Source organism: Acanthaster planci, linkage group LG03 (assembly GCF_054643075.1).
Source record: "Acanthaster planci isolate LZ-2023a linkage group LG03, COTS_SCS, whole genome shotgun sequence".
Classification (NCBI taxonomy): Eukaryota; Metazoa; Echinodermata; class Asteroidea; order Valvatida; family Acanthasteridae; genus Acanthaster; species Acanthaster planci.
The window spans coordinates 11,829,471-11,843,482 of record NC_141779.1 but is presented as its reverse complement, the minus strand read 5'-3'; the positions used below and the strand labels follow the sequence as shown (position 1 = coordinate 11,843,482).

General features: G+C 41.4%; 1 protein-coding gene across 1 annotated transcript; it reads left to right on the top strand.

Annotated features, from left to right (window-relative positions):
• The first annotated feature begins 5,457 nt into the window (after window positions 1–5,457).
• LOC147799658 (ATP synthase peripheral stalk subunit b, mitochondrial-like) lies at window positions 5,458–13,495 on the top strand. Its single transcript, XM_087134610.1, has 8 exons — window positions 5,458–5,601; window positions 8,678–8,720; window positions 9,563–9,708; window positions 10,053–10,216; window positions 10,616–10,741; window positions 11,413–11,490; window positions 12,149–12,250; window positions 12,706–13,495. The coding sequence occupies exons 1-8, from the start codon at window positions 5,571–5,573 to the stop codon at window positions 12,760–12,762; spliced, it is 747 nt and encodes a 248-aa protein (XP_086990736.1). The 5' UTR covers window positions 5,458–5,570; the 3' UTR covers window positions 12,763–13,495.
• The last annotated feature ends 517 nt before the right edge of the window (window positions 13,496–14,012 follow it).

Sequence of the window (14,012 nt, the reverse complement as noted above, 5' to 3'; positions counted from 1 at the left end):
CGGCTTGACTGATCTGGCAGAACCTCCAGGGCACCCGTGACGTTCGGAAAACCGCTATCACGAATAAAAAAATGAAGATGCTCCGGGTCTTAAAGCCATAGGATCTGATAGTCTGCTCTAAAATCTAGCTGAGATCACAGAAGCCGCATCACTCCCAACCAACTGGAAAACCTCAAATAGACAGCAGCAAGACAGAACACTAGTGTCTCATCCTTGAGGAGATTCTGCTCAGCAGCAATAGCTGATGTCTTATCCACACTGCATCACGGAGGGATACGATTTACAACATGGCCAAGTCAAGAAAAAGTAATGACTGGTTGGAGACCAGTTACATGTATAAAGAAATAATCTCGCTCAGAAGAATTGCAGCGTGTTGCCCCTCTGGAACTTGTTCACAGAGTCAGAGCACACTGACTCGGTCCTGGCAGATTAAAAATCATTGGCGGGGGGGGGGTTACCCAGAGTCACAGTGTGGGTTCCGCACCCATCATGAGATCAACCGGCCATCGGTACGCTCTTCTCTCCAAGACGACCGGACAAGAAATGCAGGGAGCTGAGGAACCATTTAATCTCGCCTTCATCAACCTCACCAAGACTTGGTCAGCAGATCTGACTCTTTCAGCTGTTCCACAAGATACGATGCCCACCGCGGCTAGTCGGCAGTTGTCAAGCCCTTCCACGAGGATATGAGGAATATATCCAACTCAATAGCCCAACCTTAGATGCCTTCAGCATCAAAAGCAGTGTCAAATAGGACTAAGTGTTCCTGCGTCACTTTTTAGAGATCTTTTTTGCCATGTTATCGAAATACGCCATAGTGTCTTCACTTAGGGTAAGGTTACCTGCACACAATGAGGGAAAACGTTCAACTTTGCAAGACTCGAAACAAATTCAAAGAAAAGAGAAGCTCTCTTCATTGACATGCAATACGCGGTTGACGCTGGCCACACTCCGCAAGAGTATCGGATAATATCAGGCTAACCACCCAAGCCTATGTCCCCGGCACCCACCCTGGCTATTTACACTCTTTGTGGTTATGAAAGAAATGAAACAGAACCAAAAAAGTTGCCTTTCTCCTACACCTCGCCCCAAAAGAGATTGATTTCATGGTGTACCCGTAAACCTATTTCTCATGCCCTCTTCCACCATGCAAAGCTTCAAATGTTACTTATTCCCCTAAGAAAGTGATTTTTAATCAAGCCTAAGTCTTTGCTCAGTACGTGGAGCTGGATCACAAACAAAACGAGGCTGCTTTTTGCACACATTAGGGCAAGGTAAAATACCAGCATACCTACCATGTAAAATAAGCACATGTACATGTACATGTTGTGAATGGCATGTTTCTCACTATTAGTCATTTAGATGCATGTGTAAGTATTCTGTTAACAAATTCTTGTGAACTCTAGTTTTGTCAAAACTTAGAGTTTGGTTCAAAACTTGGTAAGCACTCTATCCTTGGTACATGTGTGCCAGTCTCTGAAGGAAGTGTCTTCTCTGCAGGTACGTGTACCGGTAGTGCAATACTGACCTCCCACTGACCCCCCCATGACTACTTTTATAGTGGTCATTAGTGGGTTGTCCAGCCTTTCTGCTGCAAAAAGTGCCACTGTCGGAGCCGAGCAGAAATGTTTTACAGTGCAGTTCTATAATTTACACTAAAGACCGATGACTGGTGCCATATGCAGTCCATCGTTCTCATTGAAGACCGCAGACTGCCCACTTATTTCTGTTTGGGTGTGTGAGCATTTGTGGCTGATGAGGCTTATACAAGCTTTGAACCACCTTCTGCATGGGAAGCACACACAGTTTGCTCTCCTCGTCAGTATCTTGAAACCGCACCTTTGTGTTTAACTTAACCTTAATTTTTTTTAATGAGCCCTTTGCAATACAATTAATTCCATAAGGATTTAGACCGATTACAATGCTGCTTCTAGCTCGTAATTTCCTGCTTGCCTTCTTTTTCTCTGCTGCTTCAAGGCAACTCTGCTCGGATTTCAGAGCACCACTACTTGATTTGTGCTCTCCATCCAGGTTTATTCTCTGCTGATTCTTCCCGGATGTCCAGTCGATCTCAAAACTCCTTAAGGACTCCTTTCAGGCTGTCTTTAAGGCGCTTCCTCTTGGGCAGCTGCGAGAGCACTTCCCTTCAGAGTTGTCGTTGAGTATATTCTCCTCGGGAGCCAGTCGTCAGGCATGCGAACCTGGTGACCTGCCCATTTGAGCTGGACCTCCAAGTACAGGCCCTGTACAATGGGTAATCCAGCACGCTGGAAGATCTGTATCTGGAATTCGGTTCTGCTACCGACCACGCATCAGGTGACGCAAACAGGTGGTGTGGAACTGTTGGAGCTTCCTGGCTTGATTGGCATACACAGTCCAAGTCCCACCTGCATACAGCACAGTCAGCATGATGTCAGCCTTGTACAGTTTCAACTTGGTCTCCGGGATGCTGCCTGCGTTCCAAGACTGTGGGGCGCAGTCTGCCGAAACTGCAATGGCCTTAGCCGTCGGACTGACTGGTTATTATACTCGTCATTGTCACGAACATCTCCGGATAGTGTGCTGCAAAGATTTGCAGACTACCTCCAGTCTTTATAATGCACGAACTGTAATAGCAGGCTCCGTGGACTCTGCCTGGTGCTGGTTAGCACATGACTACGATTTTCTTTGTGCTGATAGTGAGGCCGAAGTCCTCGCAGGCGGCAGAAAAAGGTCCATACTAGCCTGCACTTCAGGCTCTCGCTGAGCTGCTGTTCAGGGCACAATCATCGGGGAAGAGGAATTCGCGAACGACGTCGTTGAGCACTTTTATGGTCTTAGCCTGGAGTCTTTGGAGGTTGAACACACCAACATCAGTAGGATGCATGATGGGGATACCGTCACTGTCTGTGAAAGCATTAGTTAGCATGGCCATAATCATCATGCTGAACAGGGTCGAGGCCAGGACACACCCTCAGGCACGTGGGAAGAAGATTCTGTACCGGGGGCAGAAAAATAAAATCTCTCTAAAATTTCCATTTTTCCAATGTGATCTGAGTAAAATTATCACACACTGCTCCAAATACTCTCACTCCAAGAATACAAAATGACACAACTTGTTTAAGGTGGCGCGGCCCCTACCATATTTTTTTTTTGGGGGGGGCTGCCCCCCCACTGGTTCCTACGTGCCTGACCCTTCAAAGGTGCCTCTGTATCATCCAGGACTTGAGGTCTAAGCTCCATTCCTGGATCTTCTCCTGTAGCTGGATTGAGGCAAACACCATTGTGTCTCCTGTCTCTCATCCAGTTCTGAACCTGCACTTTCTCTCCACCAAGTGGCCCTGCTCCATGCAGGTGTGCGCGTGGTCTTTGATTTGTACACTATAGAATGGCATATTCTATGAGCCGTATAATGGCAAGGAAGGATTACGTGAGATTCGTGACTCTGTCTGTGCCAGTGACTCTAAAGTTATCTTGTAGAAAGAAACTAAATAAGAGATCGTTACAGGGACTGGGCATCGTAAGAATCCAACTCTCAAGAGTAAGTTCGATCCAGTTGTCCAATCCAACTTTGTTCGTGGATGAGAACACGACTGAAGGTACTCTCTCAAGAAACTTCTTATTTTATGTTTTGACTTTTTTATTTTATAGTAATGAACAATCTGCAGTAACTTGTAAACGACAGGCCTTCACATTTTTCCATTTTTGTGACAACCGTGGTGCAGAAGAGAGGAAGTTGCAGGCGGTTGGTCAGCCCTCAATCTTTGGCAGTTTGTATCTACCTTTCAGGAAAAGGATTAATACTAGGTTTAGTACACATGCTGACGGTAACAGTTGTATATTAATATTATAATATTAATACCCCACAACCCCCCCTAACAACCAAAAACAAAAACATGTACTTTGTTTTTTCAGAATTTTCGTATTGCTAGCTGTCCATAATAACTTATGCTTTAAAATTGCACCTCAGTGTCCTATCTTCATGGGATGCATATTAGTTTGACAAAGTTGGTCAACCAAAATTTTGACTGGGTGTAGAAGTTGAAAATGAACCTGGGTTAATTAGTGTTGAGAATGCCTAATAGAGGCTGTTGAAAAATGGTAGACATTTGACAGTGTTCTTGATTAATATTCTACTATAAGTCCATGTTAACTGTGTTGAGTTTATGATATATATGCCAGTCAAATGATCACGGGATTGGATTATATATATCCGATGTGGAAGATTCCCATCGAGTGAGATCTATTTTGAAAGCATCAAAAGAGGCAGTCTAGTGAATCAGTGAATTCCACTACGTCTGTAAAAATAAATGGGGACGAGTCCACATTAAGTGGCCGCTGAAGATGGGGGCACGTGTTTTATGGAAGTCACCGTCTGCAGCCGTTAGAAAAAAAGGAGACTTCAGGTACTACTTGCAGCTGCAAGCATATCTTTTACATACGGCCAAATGGTAATATCATTAACCACTAATGATGGGCATATCCATAGTGCGCCGTAGGTGCACCGCTGAGGATCTCTGCGTCCAGGATCTTGTTTTGGCAGCAGAAGTGCAGGATATGATGGAGGCAACTCACAGATGGAAGTGATTGCAGCTTGTCCGCGTCATGATAGGCCACGCACAAGGCCAACGCCTCCTACTGACTACATCAGTATACCCCACTCCCTACATTAAAAAGACTGAAAAACTCACTCTCAAAAGGATTAAGTCCCTTATTTTAAAAACCTTTCCACAAGAGTGACAGCCACTATAAAAGAGCGAAGTGTCAAATTTTCAAGGAGGTATATTAAGAGACAACTCGAAAAAGACTTATCCTGAATCTTTTTAGAGTCGTTTACACTCTTTGGATTTATAAGAAAATTAATCTCTTTGAGAGTGAGTTTTCACTCTAGTGCCTTAAGAGGGCACGTGTGAGAGGACTTTCCGGGTTCCATTAGCCATCTCCGGACCTTATAGTTAATATCCGCGACAACCTGGGATAAGTACCCTTAACTAATGAAGGGCGCCCTCTGTAAGATTTCTATCGATTAAAATCGCGGGGGGGTCTGCCTCGTAGGATTTCATGATAGCTTGAGGTATTGTGCCTGAATCACGTATCGCTAAATGACTCCAAATGGCTGCAGCCCTAGCCGGCCAGTGGCTTCCAAGAGTTTGCATACTTTGCAATAGCCTGACATGTCTTGCATCACTCGTAATCAGTCTTTCAGGCCCAGCAGCCAAACTTTTTTTTTGCACAGCCACTGTTGTTGGGGGCGCCCTATATGTATGTGATGCTGAAAGCGTTCTTTCAATTGGTCACAATGCATTAAGGGTCTTTAGAATTCAACGAATTGTACATTACATCATAGATTGAAATTGATTGTAGATTAGAACTAATCATTCAATTTAATACAAGTGGTTATTGAAGTGTGTTTATTTTTTTGAGGATTGATGGTAATATTTTGAATTATTGTAATTATGATGAATAACTTGAACCAATCAAAACACGTTCTTTTTCGGTAGCTAAAGCTTGCCGGGTCGGCCATCTTGTTTTGGTTCGTCGCCGGTCGAGATACTGTCGGTCGAGGGCTCGTTTCACGAGCAAATTTTATCATGATGATTTCTCGGCTTGCGCTAAGAAATGGTAATGTTGTTCGAATTTTACATTGAAATGTGTTTTCTTTAAATGATTTGTCAAGCATTTTTAAACATTTATCTTTAACTTGAAATGTGTTTAAGTCCTCCATGATTATCCCCACTATAGCCCCACTAGTGTGGCACGGAATCTCACTCCCGATCCATCCTTGGCCACACATCCGTATACGCAATTTCGTGTCGACGTATTGAACATTTCGGCGCAATTTCTTCTGCACACGAACATGATTCTTGACCTTTTCGTTTTCTAAAAACCATTTGTTGAATGATTTCACTCAAGTTATTCAGGTATTTTCCAGTCTTTTTGCCTTTAATCCATTTAATCTCACGGGCTCGCTCTCACAAATGCACAGTGGCCATCTTTAAAATAAAGTCGTTAAACGTTACGTCACTCATTGTTTCGATGGCTGTTCCATGTCAAGACATATGTAATACACGGACTGGTCGATAAGATACTACATCATACATGTACCAATGGGCTCTTCCAAAACTTTGGCAGCAATTTATTTCAAATCAGTGGTCATTGCGTTAAATTTTCATGATTTTTAGATAAGTGAACAATGTACCGGTATTTATGGTGAAGTTACTTTCATTAACGGAGAAGAAAAAGTAAAAGATGCTATCAGCTCCTGCATGATTTGTGCATTAAATTCATTACCTGGATGTCTGCAAGATGTCTGGAGACTACGTATGGGACAGGATCCAGTCTAATGATCATGATTCTCGCAGTTGGAGGTTGTTGTTCCATTTATTGCTGTCACTTCTGGATAAAAATGACTGAAACCTTTTCAGTGTGAAAGATATTCATCGTGCATACATGAAGGAATTTCAGGCACATTTAATGTAAACATGGTAAAGGTTAAGAGTTTTTAGTCAGTAATTCAGATGTTCCTCATGGGCATGATATTGATAGGCCTAGACTACTTTTTTTGCTCCTTTGAGTTTTGAGTGTGAAATATGGAATAGCCACTAGTTGACCAATCAGAGAGAAGAATCATGATTTATTGACGTCATCCCGAAGGCGAGAATGACGACATCCACTCTGACATGTCCGACATTGTTCGAATCAAGAACATGGTTCAATGTCAATTCGGTCCCAAGTCAACTCGACCACAAGTCTACTTGGTCCCAAGTCAACTCAGTTTCGGGTCGCTGTTGGAAAATGTATGGAAATAGGGCCCTAGACAAGAGGCTGGGACTGAATCATTCCCCTTGCTTGCCATGAATGTTGCTAAAGTGAACATGTTGTGTGTGCAAACTTAGGTCGAGTATTCATTAATAACAGGATATTCCAGTTTTTAACAATTTTCAGTAGGTTTGTCACTGCAAAATGACACTTGTGTCATTGTAAAATGAAATTTGTCATTTCTCGGTGTTGTTTCTGTTCAGCCATGCGTAAATTTATGCCCACAAATATATGTGAAATCTGCAATATAACACTGCTCCAGGGGAGCATTCAATAATGAAATTTGTCATTTCTCGGTGTTGTTTCTGTTCAGCCATGCATAAATTTATGCCCACAAATATATGTGAAATCTGCAATATAACACTGCTCCAGGGGAGCATTCAAAAATGAAATTTGTCATTTCTCGGTGTTGTTTCTGTTCAGCCATGCATAAATTTATGCCCACAAATATATGTGAAATCTGCAATATAACACTGCTCCAGGGGAGCATTCACACTGTCTCAACATAATGAGAGGAGTTGCCAGAGGATTTTTAAGGATTGAAGCAGTGGGCACCTTTCCACAGCACATACATGTGTTCGAGAAATGTCAGAGGATTTTGGAGGATTGAGGCAGTACCCTTTTTTTGTCATGAGGGTAGTTGGAGGATTTGGAAGGATTGAGGGTGTATCCTCTGAACAGGCCCTAGGCAGTTAAGGTTAATGGATGCCAATAATGCCATTTGTAAGAAGGGAATAGGAGAATGAACGCGACTAATGCCCAAGCCACAGGCAAGGGCATCAGCATTCATTCTCCTCAGCCGGCCTTAAGTGTTAGTTCAAGGCCGGCCAAGCACATGTTTATTCCCATTCATAAATATCGTTTAATAGTCAGAGAGTCAAAAGAAGTCAATATACGATGAATTTCCAGGGACTTTGTTCAACAATGTTACTTTCATTTTCCCTAAGACCCAAGTCCAGTTTATGGTGTATTCCTTGTGCAAGTATTCCAAAAGAATCCTTAATAGGAGATGGACCTCAGTTAAAGTTCTTTGGCCAACTGTCAAATTCTTTTTTTAATTGTGTCCTGACCTTCAAAATAAATCGTGACCCAGTCCCTCCTGAACCAGGTGTCTTCAGATCTCGTCACTTTCCCAAAGTCTCCCGTAATTAATTTAGCGAGGCAAATTTCCAGGCAACACCCGCATGGCAAGTTTTGCGTGCGCACACAGACTCTTGACCAATAGGAATGGATTCAACTGTCTCGTATCTAGGTGCGTTTTTATGCAGTGGACATTTTAAAATTGTAGCCAGCATTATCAAATGTTAATGCATGGTCACGTTGTGCTTCCATGTAGTTGAATAGGGAAATTGTCTATGGTATTAATGAATCATGGTTGTTCTGATTCTCAAATGAAATAGAAATGGAGGGATTGATAAATGACTTTGTCAGAAAAACTACATAAAGTTGAGGCCTGATATCTAGATAATTGAAATCATTCCATCATAGGTTTTCCTGACCAGGTTTGCAGTGTTCATTCATTTCTCTGTATTGGTTTCAACATTAATTCTGCAAAGATTTGAATTGAATTTAATTAACCCTAAAAAGAGCTAGAGGAGGCAGAGGTTTTTTTTCTGGTATTGCTGCAGTGCATTTTTTCATGAGCTGAGCTGTTGGGAGTTTTTTGGGAATTCTTTGCGGTCATTTTGACACCAATTGTGTGAAAATTGAGCATACCGTTCTCAGGTAGCACCCATTTTTCCCAAGACTGCCAAGCCAAAAATGTATACTGTTTCACTACTGTGCTCAATGCACATTACAGTATTCAGCCTTCTTTCTTTAACTTACTGAAAATCAGTGTTAACTGGCCTTAATCAGTGGTATTCTTTACATATTGCAGGTGCTATCTTGTCATCAGCTATGCTGCGAACCTCCACACCATGGTAAGTGCACATCAGCAGGAGGCACTGTAATGCACTGAAACTACAGTGAATCATGAAATGCACCAAAGACTTTAAGAAAGCAAATACATTTATCTTCAATTTTGGCAAAATTTAGTGTGGAATTGGCTGTCATATTAACCCAAACTGCCCAGTATCTATCAAACTCCAACAGGTTTTGCAGGTTTTGGCAGGTTTGGTAGTTGGTACACATACCATACCCGATTAATTTCTTGATGAATTTTGTTGGACTTGGTGTCAAAGGCCCAGGTTGATGGTGTTTGGTTGTGTGTGAGTTGGGACACACAATGCAGTGTCTGGCTTGCTGTACCAAGTGTTGAACTGTGTTTTATATTTTGTCAAGTTTGGTACTGCTGCAGTGCAAGTCATCCTATACTGCATAGACCCATCCATACCTTATCACTCAAACACCAACAGTATCCCTTTGTGTTGGAGTCTGTCAGCTGTGGTACAGTGACCTCCATGTACAAGTACATCGACAAGTACATGTGTCTGTTGAAGTTTGTTGGGTTCAATATGCTCCCTGGTGCAAGAGCTTAGGGGGTTAATGTTCTTCCTAAAATGATGTCACACTGATGGTCGTAAATACGCAAATTGGAGTAGTGCAAAACTCAAAAAGGCCTCAATATGTCCTTAAAACTGAGAATTGGAAATAAGGTCGGGTAGGACATATCAGGGCATTTTACTGCTTTCAAAAATGAATGTGACAGTATAAAAGGCAGGAGAAGAGCAAGGGACCCTCTGTTTTCTGTGTTCCTGAGTAGGATGTGGTGGCTGTGTCCATGGTGACAGTCTAACCATTAGTTTTTCAAACTGTTCCATAGTGTGGCTGTAGCTCCTAAGCTCCTATTCCATACCAGCCAGCAGCAGCAGATGCCCAACAAGCTCCCAGAGTATGGGGGCCAAGTTCGCTTTGGCTTCATCCCCGAGGAGTGGTTCAAGTTCTTTGAGAAGAAAACTGGCATCACTGGTAAATCTGTGGGGTTGAAATCTCAGAAAAGAATTTATGTGGTTGACAGGACCAGGGCAAGTCGTAAAATCACACGGAACCTGAACGACTGAGTAAAAATGCACACACATATTGGAAGTTATTTAATGTTCTTGCAGTTAACCTGTGGGAAACAGCATAACGATACTGATGTCACATTGAAGAAGAAATGAAGGATTTTTTGTTTATTGAAAAACATAAAACAAGGTACATGTAACAACACCCAAGGGGCAATTTCTGTTGGATTTTTTAATACATAACAAAAGGCTACTTGTTTCAGCAAGTTTGTTTCACCTGTGATTCATTACTGTTGCATTTGGTTATAGGACCGTATGTCTTTGGAGGAGGTTTAATCATGTATCTTCTCAACAAAGAAATCTACGTCGTGGGCCCGGAGACTGTCCATGCTTTAGTGGCCTTGAGTGTGCTGGTGTATGGAATCAAGAGATTTGGACCCTCTGTGGCTGCCTGGAGTGACAAAAAGATTAAGGTTTGGTTGATCTCAATCATTGGCTTGTTGATGGTTTATGTCATGTGTCCAACTACCTTGAACTACCTGGGCTGCATTTGACAGTATTTCATGAAGACGGTGAGGCAAAAGACACGCTAACCTCAGAGGAAAAATTTGCTTAAGATGGTGGCAAAACAGTGGCAATCTTTATGCGCGCACAACCGTAAGCATAACGACGCCAGGCACCACCATGTAATAGTTAAATTAAAGCAGAATGTTTTCTGCTTACTCTTCAGCAGCGTCATGAAATTGGGCCCACAGCCCCTGAATAGATATGCAAGTGTGAGGGAGTTTTTCAGCTGTTGCTCTCGTTCATTTCACATTGGAGTCCGTCTGTTCCTGTTGACGTTTTGTTTCTTGTTTCTTACACCCACCCAGGAGCAACTTGATGAGGCCAACCAGAACAAAGAAGAGGCCATCACCATCCTTGAGAACGCAGTTGGTGAGGAGAAGAAAGAGCAGTGGAGACTGGAGGGTCGCCATTATCTCTTTGATGCCCGGAAAGTAAGTGCCGAGCTCACCTAGACTCTGGCAAGCTCAACTCTTTAACCTAGAACGTGAAGTTGGAGCACAGTTACCATGAATGTAGACAGACGTCACTGCAAGTACAGAGCTAGTGTCGTTGGGTTCTGGTGGAATCACGCATTCTGGGGTTTTTGGGCAGGAAATTTCCTGCCAAAAATGCCGGCAACAGTTAAGCTCTCAAAACAAGCTGCCCTGAGTGGTGTCGACTTCTGTGTGTGAACAAGAAAGGGCTTATTTTCACGTAAAAGTAATGGTGTCTTCTTTACAAAACTTGCTATTCGAACTTTTCCTTGTACCGGCTATCATTTTAAAGTAGTTTTCCCTTTCCCTTTTTTCAGTTTCCATTGGCTTTGATACACAATATGTACGACCCATATTCACTGGAATTCAATTCAATTCATTCTTAAGTGTGAACAGACACATACATGCACATTTCCAGCACATGAGCAATGGCGAGGCAAGATTCTTGTTTTACTGTTTCCTAGCCCCCCTCCATTTTGGATCTATTGCACAGGCTTAGACACAGTCCCTATTGATCATTCTCAGTGTGTGAGTGAATCAGGTCTCAAAAGATAATTCTGTTCTATTTATTCTGTTAACAAAACAATTTATTTTAGCTGCAATTTTTATTTCCCTTAATCTTTTGAAAGGAAAATGTAGCCATGCAGATGGAGATCGAGTACCGTGAACGACTGAACAAGGTCAGCGAAGAGGTCAAAAAGAGATTGGTGAGTATCAAAAGAAACCAATCACCGTTTGGTTATGTGGTGTTCCCTCTTAATGCCCAAATTTGTCTGGATGTCAAAGTGGGTTATATAACCAAATGGAGAGTTGAGCGAACCCTTTGTTGTGTATACATGAGTTCCTGTGAGGAAAAGCTTTTGAAGCGTTCTAAGTATGGTGTGATGTGAATTTAGCTAGTCAACAGTGAGAAACTGCATGGGCAGTGGTGTACAGTACTTGCATAGATCACTGCAATCTGATTGGTGGACAGTTGATCACATGTCACTCGATTATTTGTTCTATTCAACTGCACCCATTGGATTGAACGTCACTTGACTGGTTTCTCTCCACATTTCATGTACATGACATATAATGTAGGGACAGGAATCAGTCTAGCTCTGCACTGTACTACCTATGGGTGGCGCTTCGGACAGGAATCTATTTCGTAAAATGAAGGACATAAATAAATGATGACAGTTTGTTCTAGCAGAAGAGGATTTATGCTGGTATTGTATCAACACATAATGAATGTTTCACTTTCGTGCAGTGGTAGGAATAATTTCATTCGGTGACAGATGAAATGTTCAATTCCATCCAGCATTGGCTCGTGGAACAGAACATTCATTATTTGCATACTATTTTTCTTGTTTTTGATGGTATTAGGACTACCAAGTTGAGCTGGACAACATGCAGCGACGGCTGGAGCAGTCCCACATGGTACGCTGGATTGAACAGAATGTCATCAAGAGCATCACCCCTCAGCAGGTAGGAAAGAGAAGGATACCCCAAACTTTGTACATGACGGATCCATGAAGATAAGTTTTGATGCTGAATGACATTAGCAAATATGAAAACCACATTTTGTGGATTTTTTTGTCGGTAGGGTTATTTGAGGCGAGTTATGTCTAGCTAGTTCTGTGCTTAAAGATAATTTCATATGTCAAGGGTTTTTTTACTGCCAAGAGTGTTTGCGTAATATAAGATTTCATGTTCATAGATTTCATGTTTGAAGAAACCAAACTAGACCAGCTGTTGAGAGCTAGATGATAGCTCAGTTTGTAAAGAAGTGGGCTGGTAGTTCAGAGGTCATCTTTTTAACTTCTGTTCATTCTCATCTCAAATAAATAGATGAGAAATAATAGAAATGTGTTTGGGAACCTAGTTAATGATCTCTTTCTTGTTTGAGTCACTAACACTTCCAAATTTCTTTTGGCTTCCAGGAAAAGGATATTCTCAGCAAGTGTATATCCAACCTAAAGACAATGTCTACTGCGTGATACATCACATTGAGGGTAGTAGGCATTTCAACTTTCTTAAATGCTTGACTAGGAGAACAGTGAATTTGTTGTACAAAGGAGTCACAGTTTTTAAAATTAACAAAAACACCTGTTGAAAGAATTGGATTGATTAATTTACATAAGTGTTCAACTATTTTGCTGTGTGATGTCAGCTGGAGGGTAAATAATGTTTTGGGAGTTAAGTTGCATGTGATAGTTTGGTATTTACTGAGGGGGGATACTTAAATCCACACTGTCCCATAACTGGAGATCTGGGTAATTCCGGATTCAATCCAAGTGGTCAGCTTAGTGTATTTTGCTGAAAAGGTCTAGTGTGAAAACTGTATTTCATTTAAAATGACACTGAGCCATTCTTGGGCAGTTTCTTTTGAAAGATAAATAATGGTGAATTTGTCCAATACTTTACAGTATATTGCATTACTCAGGAGGAGCTATTGTGCTGTGTTGGTAAATTCAAAGAAATGGCTGCATCAGGTTTTTTCTTTCCACTCCAGTTGATGAAATGTTTACATCAGAACTGTTGAATTACTTCACAGAGTATCAAAAATTGTTTGACAATTTAGGATTTCCTGTTGTGGGATTGTTTTCAAAAACAGTTCCTGCAAGAAACTTACGATTTTTCTCTTTCCTTAAAAGAATTGGTAAGATTAAAGAAATTTGAAAGTTTACAAGCCTAGCATGTAGAAAATAAACAAAACTTGACAATAGTAAATTCTGATCAGCATGTGCGGATTTTGTTACAAGGTAGTCAGTGTGTCTTTGCGTGTGAGTTACTGGGATGAAAAAAAGGGCACGCCTGGTCTTCAGCCAGGATTTATGCTTGGGGAATGAAATAAGATGGCATATGTGATAAAAATCATTTTGTATCTATTTGCCAGACCAATTTTCTTGAAACTGAATGAATTAGACGGGGTCTCTGAATGGTTACACAGTTCTATGCTCACCTATTGAATAGTAAACTATGGAACTTAAATCTATAAAATGATATCAAGATGATTAAAAATTGTAATTTGAACGGAACCACCGATTGTCTTTGCGTTAACTCATTGAGAACACTTACTGAGATTTGGTCTAGTATCTTCTTACTCTTCTGTTTACATCAAAATTTGTAAAAGAGAAACTTTGAGGTTAAGAGAAACTTTGAGGTATAGGATAAGCTTTGAGGTAAAAGTCGTTCTAAATCTTTACTTTTCACGTGTTTTTAATTATTGATAATTAATTGACATACA

Excerpts from the sequence above, each read along its gene's own strand:
- LOC147799658 (XM_087134610.1), top strand. The coding sequence starts at position 5,571 with ATGATGATTTCTCGGCTTGCGCTAAGAAATG. Across the intron at positions 10,217-10,615 it reads GGAGTGACAAAAAGATTAAG|GAGCAACTTGATGAGGCCAA; the intron begins GTTTGGTTGATC and ends ACACCCACCCAG. Across the intron at positions 11,491-12,148 it reads AAGAGGTCAAAAAGAGATTG|GACTACCAAGTTGAGCTGGA; the intron begins GTGAGTATCAAA and ends TGATGGTATTAG.